Source organism: Felis catus, chromosome D4 (genome assembly GCF_018350175.1).
Source record: "Felis catus isolate Fca126 chromosome D4, F.catus_Fca126_mat1.0, whole genome shotgun sequence".
Lineage (NCBI taxonomy): Eukaryota > Metazoa > Chordata > Mammalia > Carnivora > Felidae > Felis > Felis catus.
Genome location: NC_058380.1, coordinates 55,760,569 through 55,773,290, shown reverse-complemented (window position 1 = coordinate 55,773,290; position 12,722 = coordinate 55,760,569). Strand labels below are relative to the sequence as shown.

The window sequence follows — 12,722 nt, the reverse complement described above, 5'->3', positions numbered from 1 at the left end:
CCACTTTGGGTGTAGAGATTGATTAAAAATAAAATCTTAAAAAGATATTCCAATGCAAATATCTTTTTGAGCTGTGTATGAAGATCAAAGGGGCAATCAAGAAAACTAGTCCTGGTTATAAAGCCTCTAAACAAAAAAGCATAAAAGCAGAGAAGGCAATCTCTGAGATGAAGTCTAAGAAATGCTTCTAAATTGGGGCTCAAGTGACCTGAGGGCCTAGAGAGAGAAAAAATGATGCTGCTCCCCAAAGTAACAACAGTAGTTTTTAAGAGGAAGATTAGTATGAAAGGAGTTTCCTGTCCCCAAAGGACTGAATCAAATGAAAAACAGGTCTACCTTGAAAGAAAAAAGGTTCACAATATTTTAAACTGAGACAAGGTGAATAATATATTGTGTACTTATGCAGGAGAAGGTAAAATGTCTTGAATTCCAGTGGGTAATGGCAATATCCATTAAGGTAGTACTAAAATGAAATGAAAAAAATCGTTTGGGGCTTTATATTATGAAGAATGGGGATGCCTGTTTTCTCAAAGGGGGACAAGATGTAAGCATGTGATTCAACATTCAACCTCCAAAAGTAAGAATCACTTAGTACCATACAGCTAACACTTCTTTTTGACTAGGGTTACTACTAGCCCTGAAGAACAAGCACCAAAATAATACCAAAAGGAGAACCCTGCATTTTTTGTTCAATTTTTCAACAAGTCTTCCAACATATTTACTTAACTCTTTTAAATACACTGTCAGTTTAATTACAAATGATGTGTTTCTTTTGAAAGCCTAACAGTCTCTTAAACAATTATGTAGAATGAAAGAGCTGAGAAATATGGTAGCCAAACATTTCCCCAGCAACAATAAATATAGCAGAATAATGTCCACAATATCATAATCCTTTGAGGAGAGAAAGTATGATCCTGAAATCTTATGCCCAAACTGTCACTTGAAGTGTAACTGCAAAACACATATATGCACACCCATACACATAGCATGTAACATTTTGAACATGTAAGAATTCAGGGAATACAGGGGGCTCTAAGGAGCATTTTCCTGGAGAAATTACTAATGGACTAATTCAGCCAATTAATAGATCAAAGGAAGTAAAATAATGGACGGCAGTGAATTCATTTAATGGCAGGAATAAATTTTAAAAACCAGGATCATGTTACAAAACAGTACAGACTATAAATCTTATAACCTTCTGATGATAAATATGTTCAAAAGTTATAAAGAAAAGGGGGAGAGAGGATGGGAGGTAAAATAAGTATACTGATTTCCTTTTCTTTTACTTGGATCTAAGTGTCAATATACCAGTTGAGGCTGAAAATAAGAGGTAAGTATAGGTTAAAGGAACAAATAATCAGCTAGAACTGTTGTATGGTGGTAAGGGATAGCAGGGATGAAGAAGTAGAAGTACATGAATTCTGCTAATGATCATAAAAGATCCTATGTAAAGCAGTAGACTTTAATATACTCATGCACCTGGGGGTAGGTATATCAAGTATCACATCATTTCTCCTTTCCAGCGTTCCTTTTCACAATTGCCCTTTACAAAAGAAGTGCACACTTTCCACATATCCAAATATTCCTAGGGTGCAATGCCCAGTAGTAATGAAATGTAAGGGGTATAAAACAAAGAGAAATTTACAAATAAAGCCAACTGTTTTTCCTTTCACATAAATAATTTTGTTAGAAGTGTAGAGTGATGTTAATACAAGCATTTTGGTATGTGATGGAGTACAATAAATTCATATGTATAGACTAGGGCTGCTGGAATTATATTTTCATTAAAATGAACTTACTAATTGCATCTCTGATTATTGTTAAGAAATGAATCATCCCTGGGGACCTGGGTGCTCAGTTGGTTAGGTGTCCAGACCCTTGATTTTGACTGAGGTCATGATCTCATGGTTTGTGAGATCAAGACCTACACTAAGACTGCTTAGGATGCTAGCACTCTCTTCCCTCTCTCTCTCTACTCACCCCCCACCTCCCGCCCCACTGGTGCTCACTCCCTCTCTCTCGCAATTAAAAAAAAACAAAGAAAGAAGCGGTGCGGGGGGGGGGGGGGGGGCGCACCTGCGTGGCTCAGTTGGTTAAATGACTGACTTTGGCTCAGGTCATGATCTCACGGTTCATGAGTTCAAGCCCGGCGTCAGACTCTGTGCTGAAGAGCTCAGAGCCTGGAGCCTGCTTCAGAGTCTGTGTCTCTCTGTGTCTCTGTGTCTCTCTGCCCCTCCCTGATCATGCTCTGTTTCTCTCTCAAAATAAATAAACATTAAAAAAATTTAAAAGGAGAAATGCATCATGCTTGAAGGAAAGTCCTATTAAAGTAAAGCATAAAGTACAAGGAGTATGTATTGATTCCTTATTTCATAGACATAAACTTATGGCAGGGCTCTGTGCCTGATCAATATGAGAATTAGAATTCAGAAGCATGATGGTTTCAAAGTTAGGTATATCAACATGTTTATTTAATTAAGAAAGGGAGTCACTTCTTTTCTGATTTAAAAAATTACAGGCAAGATGTGGTGCACTCCAAGATATATCTATCTTCTCAACGTATATTGTTTTGAACAAGGTACCTAAAGGAATGAGTAATGAGCATAATCAACAGTAATTTGATATGCTTGAACACTCTTTGGTATACACTTTCCAGAAAGTGGGAAGGAAACTTGATAAAAACTTGTAAGAAATTCTTGTGTAGGGGCACCTGGGTGGCTCAGTCAGTTGAGCGTCTGATTTTGGCTGAGGTTGTGATCTTGCAGTATGCGAGTTTAAGCCCCACACTGGGTTTGCTGCTGTCAGCGTTAAGCCCACTTTAGACCCTCTGTCCCCCTCTCTCTGTCCTTGCCCTGCCTGCTCTCTCTCTCTCAAAAAAATAAAACCTTTAAAAAATTTTTAATAAAGAAATCCTTGTATAAGTCAAGAATTCTTTTTTTTTCTGCTTTTAACTAAAGTAGAGTTCCTTATTGAGCTACTAGATTTTAGAATGATTAAAAATGACTAACAAAATGAATAAATAAATGGGGGGAGGGGAAAGATCAATCTCCTATGCAGAAGAATTTGAAATAATTTATACAGATATCTCACCCCCATGGAAGTATAATTTCTCATTCCTTACATGTGGGCTGCGCCTAAGACTTCTTCCTTCAAAAGAGTATAGAATGGAAAGGGGAAAAACAAGTAACTTTATAGTGGAGAAATCTAAAAACAGAGTCTCAGCTAGGTGATGAACATTAACATCAATAGTAATAGGTCATGTTAATATTAGGTACCTTTATTACAAGGTAACAAAAATATATTTTACCTCTGTGGTCTTCATAACCCTACTCTAATAATAAGGAAAACATCAGAAAAATCCCAACTGGGGGACATTTTTATAAAATACCTGATTGGTACTCCTCAAAATTGTCAAGGTCATCAAAAACAAGAAAAGTTTGAGACTGTCACAGTTGCCTAAGGAGACATGCCTATTAAATATAACATGGTATCATGCATGAAATTCTAGAGCAAAGAACAACATAAGATAAAAACGAAGGAAATGTGAAAGAGTATGGACTTTAGTTAACAATAATGTATTAAAAGTGGTTCTCTAACTGTAATGAATGAACCACATTAATATCAGATGTTAATAATAAAACTGGCAGGTGCAGGTATATATGAGAACTATCTGTACTACCTTCACAATTTTCAAAAATCTAAACTATTCTAAAATTTTAAGTCATTTAAAGAGAAAACATCAATAACAAAACCACAATGAGATACCATGTCACCCACCAGGATGGCTATAAAAAAAAAACAAAGATAATAACAAGTCCTAATGAACACGTGGAGAAATAAATTTTCACATAATGTTTGTAGGAATGTACTATTTACTGCAGTCATGTTGGAAAACAGTCTGGCAATTCCTCAAAAAACTAAACGTTGAGTTATCATATAACCCAGCAACTCCATTCCCAGGTATATATACCCAAGGAAATAAAAACATGTGTATGTAAAAACTTGTACATAATGTGTATAGCAGTATTCATAATAACCAAAAAATGGAAACCCAGAGGTCCATCAACTGATCAATGGATACACAAAGTGTGGTATAAACATTCAATGGAATATCATTCAGCCATAAAAAGGTATGAAGTGTTGATATATGCTACAACGAGGATGAACCTTGAAAACATACTAAATTAAAGAAGCCAATCACCATATACTGAATTACTATTCTTATAAAATATCCAGAATAGGTAAATCTATATAGACAGAAAGTAGACTGGTGGTTTCCTAGGGTTTCAGGAAAAAGGGGGAGGTGGGGGTTGAGTGATAATGGAGTGTAAATGTGAAGACGAATGAATTTCTTTAGAGGTGATAAAAATGTTCTAAAATTGGGGTGCCTGGGTGGCTCAGTCGGTTAGGCATCTAACTTTGGCTCAGGTCATGATCTCATGGTTCATGAGTTCAAGCCCTGTGTTGGCTCTCTGCTGACAGTTCAGAGTGTGGAGCCTGCTTCGGATTCTGTGTCTCCCTCTCTGTCCCTCCCCTGCTTGTGCTCTTTCTCTCAAAAATAAATAAAACATTAAAAAAAATTTTTTTAATGTTCTAAAATTGTGGGGATACTTATACAACTTTGTACTATATTACACTTAAATTGGGAGAACTGTAGGGTAATGGAAATTATATCACAATAAAACTGTTTTGTTTTTCTAAAGACTGACAACAGATCACTCCGTGGTTTTTGCCAAATAACTCAGAGTTAAAAGGATTTAGTTTCACTGCCATATAAAATTTTATTCCATTATCATATGTAAATATGGTCTCTTAATCACTGCATCTAATATATGTTTATGTTACATATGTTTATTGTCACATGTGTGTATGTGCACATACACACATATATATGCTTGTATATACACAGGTATATATATTCTTGGGTGTGTATATTAGCATATATATTATTCATATATCATATATAAAATTGAAGCTACATTTCTTTTTTTATTAAAAAAATTTTTTTAACATTTATTTATTTTTGACACAATGCGAGAAACAGAGTGCAAGCAGTGGAGGGGCACAAAGAGAGAGACACAGAATCTGAAGTGGGCTCCAGGCTCTGAGCTGTCAGCCCAGAGCCTGACGCGGGGCTTTAACTCACGAACTGTGAGATCATGACCTGAGCTGAAGTCGGAAGCTTAAATGACTGAGCCACTCAGGCTCCCCAAAGCTATATTTCTGTCTCACTCTAGCAAAGTAATAATTATTCATAGATACATGGACTAATGAAAACAAATGTCCATCTACCTGATTTAAAAAAGCATTTCTAATAATTAGCAAATGTACATAGTAAACTGGAAGTGTATACTTACGTTGTTTTTAATCAACTGTATATTAATAAAGTAATTCAATATAGAAATAAGTTTAACTACAGCCCTGTCACAAATAATTAAAATATATTTATATATAGATTTTTATTGCAGAAAAATATAATGATAAATAATGTAAACATAACAATTACAAGTTAAAACTCAGGGTTCTTTTAAGGGTTAGGTGACCAACTCCCACACATATAGACCACTATAAACAAACAGATGGTTAATATCTACTTATATAGTTCAAAAGATGGAATCAAAAGAAATATACAAGCCTTTCAAATCATTAAGAACCATCTACACAGTTAATACAACAAACAAAAAACCCAGGTAAATGAAAGCTTTTTTTTTAAATGTTTATTTGAGGGAGAGGGAGAGGGAGAGGGGGAGGGAGGAAGAAAGGGAGGGAAGAAGGGAGGGAAGAAGGAAGGGAGGGAGGGAGGGAGGGAGGGAGGGAGGGAGGAGACAGACAGACAAAGAATCTGCAGCAGGCTCCAGGCTCCAAGCTGTCAGCACAGAGCCCAACACCGGGCTGTGAGATCATGACCTGAGCCAAAGTTGGATACTTAACTGGCTGAGCCATCCAGGAGCCCCAGAAGCCCTTTTTAAAGTAGTACAACATAAAGTCATTTGAAGTTTGTAAAGACTTATATGATAGATTTCTCTGCAAAATATAGTAAGAACCCTAGAATAAGGAAGCAACTCATCCAAACATGGGCATCACAAGATCCAAAGATGCAGGATGGAACTTAAATAATGTTAAGAGGAAGAAGTCACACTAGAAAAATTCTTTCAAGATGAACATAAAGAAATGAGTAAAATATGCATTATTGCTCTGTAAATGGGACTCTTCAAAATGATGCATACATGTTACTTAAAGCTCTAGCAAAAAACAAAAACAACAAAGTACAGAAAGGATTCTTTTGTACTTGTTAAAAGATAATATCCAGTCTTAAGAGCCATCTAAAAACCAGATTATTCCTTATGTAGCCCCTTACCTGACATTCTGAGTAGGATTCCACCTTTCGGAGGGGAGTTCTCCACTCTGTGGGTCATCTACAGGCGGATGAAGAATCGAAATGCATACATCTCCATTCTATGAGACACAAACATCACATTTAGAAAGTACTCAAAAATATGATATAAAAAAGGGACATCAGTTCTACTAAATTTTCTTTTATTCGTAGAAAACTTGTTTTCTCATCATAAGGGGAGAAAACAATTCTTTTTCTTCACGTTTGCAATCAATGTTAAAGAATTATTAAGTACTTTTTTGGGGCACCTGGGTGGCTCAGTTAGTTAAGTGTCTGACTTCGGCTCAGGTCACGGTCTCAACATTTGTGGGTTCGGGGCCCCGTGTCGGACTCTGTGCTGATAGCTCAGAGCCTGGGGCCTGCTTTGGATTCCGTGTCTTCTTTCTCTGCCCCTCCCTCACTCACGCTCTTAATCGCTCTCTATCTCTCAAAAATAAACATTAAAAAAAAGTTTTAAAGAAAGAATTAAGTAGTTTTTATATTATAAATATTCATTCTGACTAATCTCCCAGATATATCTTAGTTTAAAAAGTAGCACTACTTATTTACTTGTTTATTTATTTTTATTGTCAATTTGGCTAATATACAGTGTGTACAGTGTGCTCTTGGTTTTGGGGGTAGATTCCCGTGGTTCATCACTTATATACAACACCCAGTGCTCATCCCAACAAATGCCCTCCTTAATGCCCATCACCTAGTTTCCCTTCTCTCCCACCCTCCCCATCAACCCTGTTTGTTCTCTGTATTTAAGAGTCTCTTATGGTTTGCCTTGTAGCACCATCTTTCTAAAAAAACTCATTTAAAAATAGACAAACATGATGAACTGAGATCCAAGAGTCCTGAGAAGCAACAAAGTATCTTTATTTTCAGATACATCTGAACCTAAAGTACATAAAAAGAGGGGCGCCTGGGTGGCGCAGTCGGTTAAGCGTCCGACTTCAGCCAGGTCACGATCTCGCGGTCCGTGAGTTCGAGCCCCGCGTCGGGCTCTGGGCTGATGGCTCAGAGCCTGGAGCCTGTTCCGATTCTGTGTCTCCCTCTCTCTCTGCCCCTTCCCCATTCATGCTCTGTCTCTCTCTGTCCCAAAAATAAATAAACGTTGAAAAAAAAAAAAGAAACAAATCCCCCTCAAATTTGCCTTGCTTAATATCTGCCTAGAGAGATGCTAAAATCACCTGTAACATCAATCAATGGTTTTAATAATTATGGTTTATATAAACTAAAAATATGCCTCCCAACAATATAATTTTAACTCCCTCAGGATATGGATAAAACTCATCACTATGGTTATAATATTTTGGTTCATAAATTTAAATTATAGGACCTAATTCACATGTACATTTAAGTCAAACACATATGTATTGCCTACCATATGCATCACAGACTGTTTTTCAATAGAAAAGACAAGGCTGAGTAAGATATAGTCACCAATCTCAGTCTAAAGTGAAAGATAAAATTCAAAATTTTAAACAGAAATATAACTATAGAAAGTGTAAAAATCTTACACATACAGCCCAAATTTAGACACACACATAAAATACACAACCACATCAAGGTAACAGAGTATTTTTAAAAGGAGAATAAAATTTTAATAAAATCAATACTAAATTCTAAAACTCTGTACTATCATTAGATGCTATGAGAAAGGTTAAAAAAAAAAAGGCACAACAGAAATCACGAGAGAAACTAGGATATTAGTGTGGAAGAACAAAAGGCTTATTGTTTCAGAAAGCTTTGAGATGGATTTTGAGTAAGAAGTACAATTTTAACAACTTAAGAGAAATTTAGACATCAGTTAGCCTAGATAAATAAACCAACATCATAAACAGAACAAAATATGCTTGGGTAGTTGTATTTGTTTTACGTTGCTACTCTAACAAATCACCACAAACTTAGTGGCTTAAAACAAAACAAAAAAAATATTATTTTACATTTCTATAGTCAAAGTCTGACACTGTTCCAACAGGGCTAAATTCAATGTGTCAGCATTAATGCACTGCTTCCTGAAGCCTCTAAGACACACTCTCTTTCCTTGCCCTTTCTAAGCTTCTAAAGGCTACCCACACTCCTTTGGTCTTGGCCCCCTTCCTCTAATCCTCAAAGCAAAAAGTGTTACACTTCTCTGAGCCTTTCTTCCATAGTCTATCTCTCTCATTTTCTGCCTACCTCTTCTACTTTAAAGGACTCTTTGGGTTACATTGGGCCCACCCGGATAATCCAGAATAATCTCCTTATTTTAAGGTCAGCTAATGATTAGCAACTTTAACTTTTCTTTAACATATAAGCTAACATACCATAGGTTCTAGGGACTGGAATGTCCAGGGATATGGACATCTCTGAAGGACCATTATTCTACCCACCACAGTAGTGAAGAACCCACTGGTAATGAAATAAATATATGGTACAAAAATCAGACCAGAGGAATATGTTACTTTGTTCAGAGTTTAATATGTATATACATAAAATTTCTGAGTAGTGGAACAACATATATAGATTTCTACTTAGAAACAAATTAAAAGATGGGCATCTGAGGGAACCTGGGTCGATCAGTCAGTTAAGTATCCAACACTTGATCTTGGCTTGGGTCATGATTTCACGGTTTGTGTGATGGAGCCCCATGTCGGGCTCTGCACGGACAGCACAGAGGCTGCTTGGGATTCCCTGTGCTTTCTCTCTCAAAATAAATAAGCATTTGACAAAACCTAATATTTTCATGATAAAAACACTCAAAAAACGATAAACAGAACTATTAACATTATAAGGGGCATTTTTTAAAAAAGTCCACAGCTAGCATTATAGTAAATGGTGAAATCTTTCCCTGCGAGGATCAATAGGACAAGGATTAGAGTACCTGGGTGGCTCAGTCAGTTAAGCAAACGACTCTTGATCTCAGCTCATGTCATGATCTTACAGTATGTTAGATCAAGCCCCGCGTGGGGCTCTGTGCTGACAGCGTGGAGCCTGCTTGGGATTCTCTCTCCTTCTTTCTCTCTGCCCTTCCCCGACTCATGCTCTCTCATTCTCAAAATAAATTTTAAAAACATTAAAAAAAAACAAAAAACAGGACAATGGTAACTATTTTTACCACTGCTATTTAACACTGTCCTGGAAATTCTAACCAGAGCATTAGACAAGAAAAAGCAGTAAGAGACATACAAAGTGGAAAGGAAAAAGAAAAATTATTTCAAAAATGACAAAGAAAATTCCAAAGAATTCACAAGAAAGGCACTAAAGCAAGTAAACAAATTCAGCAAAGTTGTAGGACATAAGATCAACATTCAAATATCAGGTTTATTTCTAAATACCAGCAATAACCTAAACAGGATAACCTAAAAAGGATATTAAGAAAACAATTCCATTTACAATGGCATCTAAAAGAACAAAACACAACCTAGGAATAAATCTAACCAAGGAGGTGAAAGACTTGTACACAGAAAACTATAAAACACAGCTCAAGGAAGTTAAAGACCTAAATAAATACATCCTAGGTTCGTAAGTGGAAAGACTTCATGATAACATGACACTAACTATTCCCCAGTCTGATCTACAGTTTCAGTGGAATCCTAATCAAAATCCTGGCTTCCCCTTGCCAGAAATTGAAAACCTGATCCTAACATTTATATAGAAATTTAAGGGATCTACAATAGCAAAAAACAATCTTAAAGAAAAAAAAAAGTAAAATCAAAGACTCACACTTCCTGATTTCAAAACTTACTATAAACCTATAATCAACAAGACAGTTTAGGACTGGCATAATGAGAGACCTACAGACCAATAGAACAGAACTGAGAGTCCATAAATAAGCACATACATCTATGGCCAATTGATTTTTGATGAGGATGCTAAGTCCATTCTATGGGGAAAGAACAGTCTCTTCAACAAATGAATTGGGATAACTGAATTTTCAAGAACAAAAAGATGAAGTTGGATTCCTATCTCATACCATATACAAAATTAACTCAAAATGGAAGATCTAAGAGCTAAAATTATAAAACTCTTTAAAAACCAAAACAGGGGCGCCTGGGTGGCTCAGTCGGTTAAGCGTCCGACTTTGGCTCAGGTCATGACCTCACGGTTCGTGAGTTCGAGCCCCGCATTGGGCTCTGTGCTGACAGCGCAGAGCCTGGAGCCTGCTTCGGATTCTGTCTCCCTCTCTCTCTGTGCCTCCCCTGTCCATGCTCTGTCTCTCTCTGTCTCAGAGATGAGTAAACATTAAGAAAAAAATTAAAAAAAAAACAAAACAAAACAAAACATAGGAGTAAATCTTCATGATCTTGGATATGGCAATGGATTCTTAGATATGACACCAAAAGCATGAGCAATAAACCAGACTTTATCAAAATGAAAAACCTTTGTGCAAAGAAAATTATCAAGAAAATGACAGGACAACCTACAGATAAGAAGGAAATATCTCCAAGTCATGTATTCGGTAAGTGTTTATTATCCTTAATTATATAGAACTCTTACAACTCAAAGACAAAAAGATAAACTAGTCTATTAAAAAATGGGCAAAGGACGTGAACAAACATTTCTCCAAAGATGATATATAAATAGCCAATAAACACATGAAAGCATGCTCAACATCATTAGTCATTAGGGAAATGCAAATCAAAATGACAATAAGACATCACTTTACATCCCTTAGGATGGCTATAATTGAAACAAAAATGAAAAATAACAAGTGTTAGTAAGGACGTGGAGAAACAGGAACCCTCATCCATTACTGGTGGGAATGTGAAATGTTTCATCTGCTGGAGGCCCGTCTGGTAGTACCTCAAAGAGTAAAATACAAAATTACCTATTTGATACCATAATTCTAGGTATATAAACAAGAAAACTGAAAGAAGGACTTACACAAGTACATATATACACACGGGCACAGCAGCACTATTCTCACATCCAAAATGTGGACAAAGATCAAATGTCCATCAATAGATGGATAGATACAATGGAATATCATCCAACCATAAAGAGAAATGAAGTACTGCTACATGTTACAACATGGAGAAAATTGGCTAAATGAAAGCCAGACACAAAAGGTCACATATTGCATGATTCCATTTATAAGAGATATCCAGAATAGACAAAATATATACAGACAGAAAGCTGGGTGGTCATTGTCAGAGACTAGGACTAGAGTGAAATGGAATGGAGAGAAAGTGCATTGTGCGTAAAGTGTTTTATGCAGGAGTGATGGGAATACTTGATAAATAGAGGTGTTACCTGCACAACACTGGGACCACGTACTAAATATCACTGAATTACGTTCACTTTAAACAGTTAATTTTTTAGGGATGCGTGGGTGGCCCAGTCAGGTTAAGTGACCAACTTCGGCTCAGGTTATGATCTCACAGTCCGTGGGTTTGAGCCCCACGTCAGGCTCTGTGCTGACAGCTCAGAGCCTGGAGCGTGCTTTGGATTCTGTGTCTCCCTTTGTCTCTGTCCTTCACCTGCTCACATTCTGTCCCTCTCTCTCAAAAATAAATAGACATTTAAAAAATAATAAACAGTTAATTTTTTAGAGTGAGAGTGAGCAGGGAAGGGGCAGAAAGAGAGGGAGAGAGAATCCCAAGCAGGCTCCACGCTGTCAACACAGAGCCCGACACAGGGCTTGATCTCATGAACCGTGAGATCATGACCTAAGCCGAGATCAAAAGTCAGACATTCAACCAAATGAGCCACCCAGGAGCCCCTAAATGGTTAATTTTATGATGTGAATTTCACCTCAATAAATTATTATTTTAAAAAGGATGGGGGAAGTTCTAAGTCTCTAGAACGGCAGCTGTAAAACGTAAAGTGAAGGCTATCTAGCCTAGGCCCTCTCCAAATCCAATTAAACTGAAATCTCCAGTATTCTTTATTCGTAACAACTTCTCCACAGGATTCTGATATGAAGCCAAATTTGGGCACATCACTGCCTAGAAAAACCTTTTTCCTGTACCTTAAAGTTATAGAGAATGCATAAGATCTGCAAATCCATGAATATAACTACATAAATATATATTAAATCTTGCTTGTCACAGATTACTTACAAATCAGATCCCAGCTGGTAAAACATTCCTTCTGGGTGTGTCTGTGAGGGTGTTTCCAGGAGATGCTAGAATTTCTATCAGTAGACTGAGTAAGGAATATCCACCCTAACTGGAGTTAAGTATCCTAATGGGGCAGGCATCATCCAATCTGTTGAGGTCCTGAACACAACAAACAGGCAAAAGACCGATTCTCTCTTAACCTGGAACACTGGAACTCTGGGTTCTTGGGCCTTGGTATTCTAGGACATACACATGCAGCTCCTTAGTTTCCAGGCCTCTGGATTCAATCTGAATTA

At 36.8% G+C, this 12,722-nt stretch overlaps 1 protein-coding gene across 1 annotated transcript in view; it reads right to left on the bottom strand.

The window, feature by feature from the left end:
• UBE2R2 (ubiquitin conjugating enzyme E2 R2) overlaps positions 1 to 12,722 on the bottom strand; it is a 116,806-nt gene that overhangs the window by 13,644 nt on the left and 90,440 nt on the right. The window contains exon 3 of the mRNA XM_011288587.4: positions 6,359 to 6,456. Within this exon, the coding sequence (XP_011286889.1) occupies positions 6,359 to 6,456 (98 nt within the window). The remainder of the gene's footprint in view (positions 1 to 6,358; positions 6,457 to 12,722) is intronic.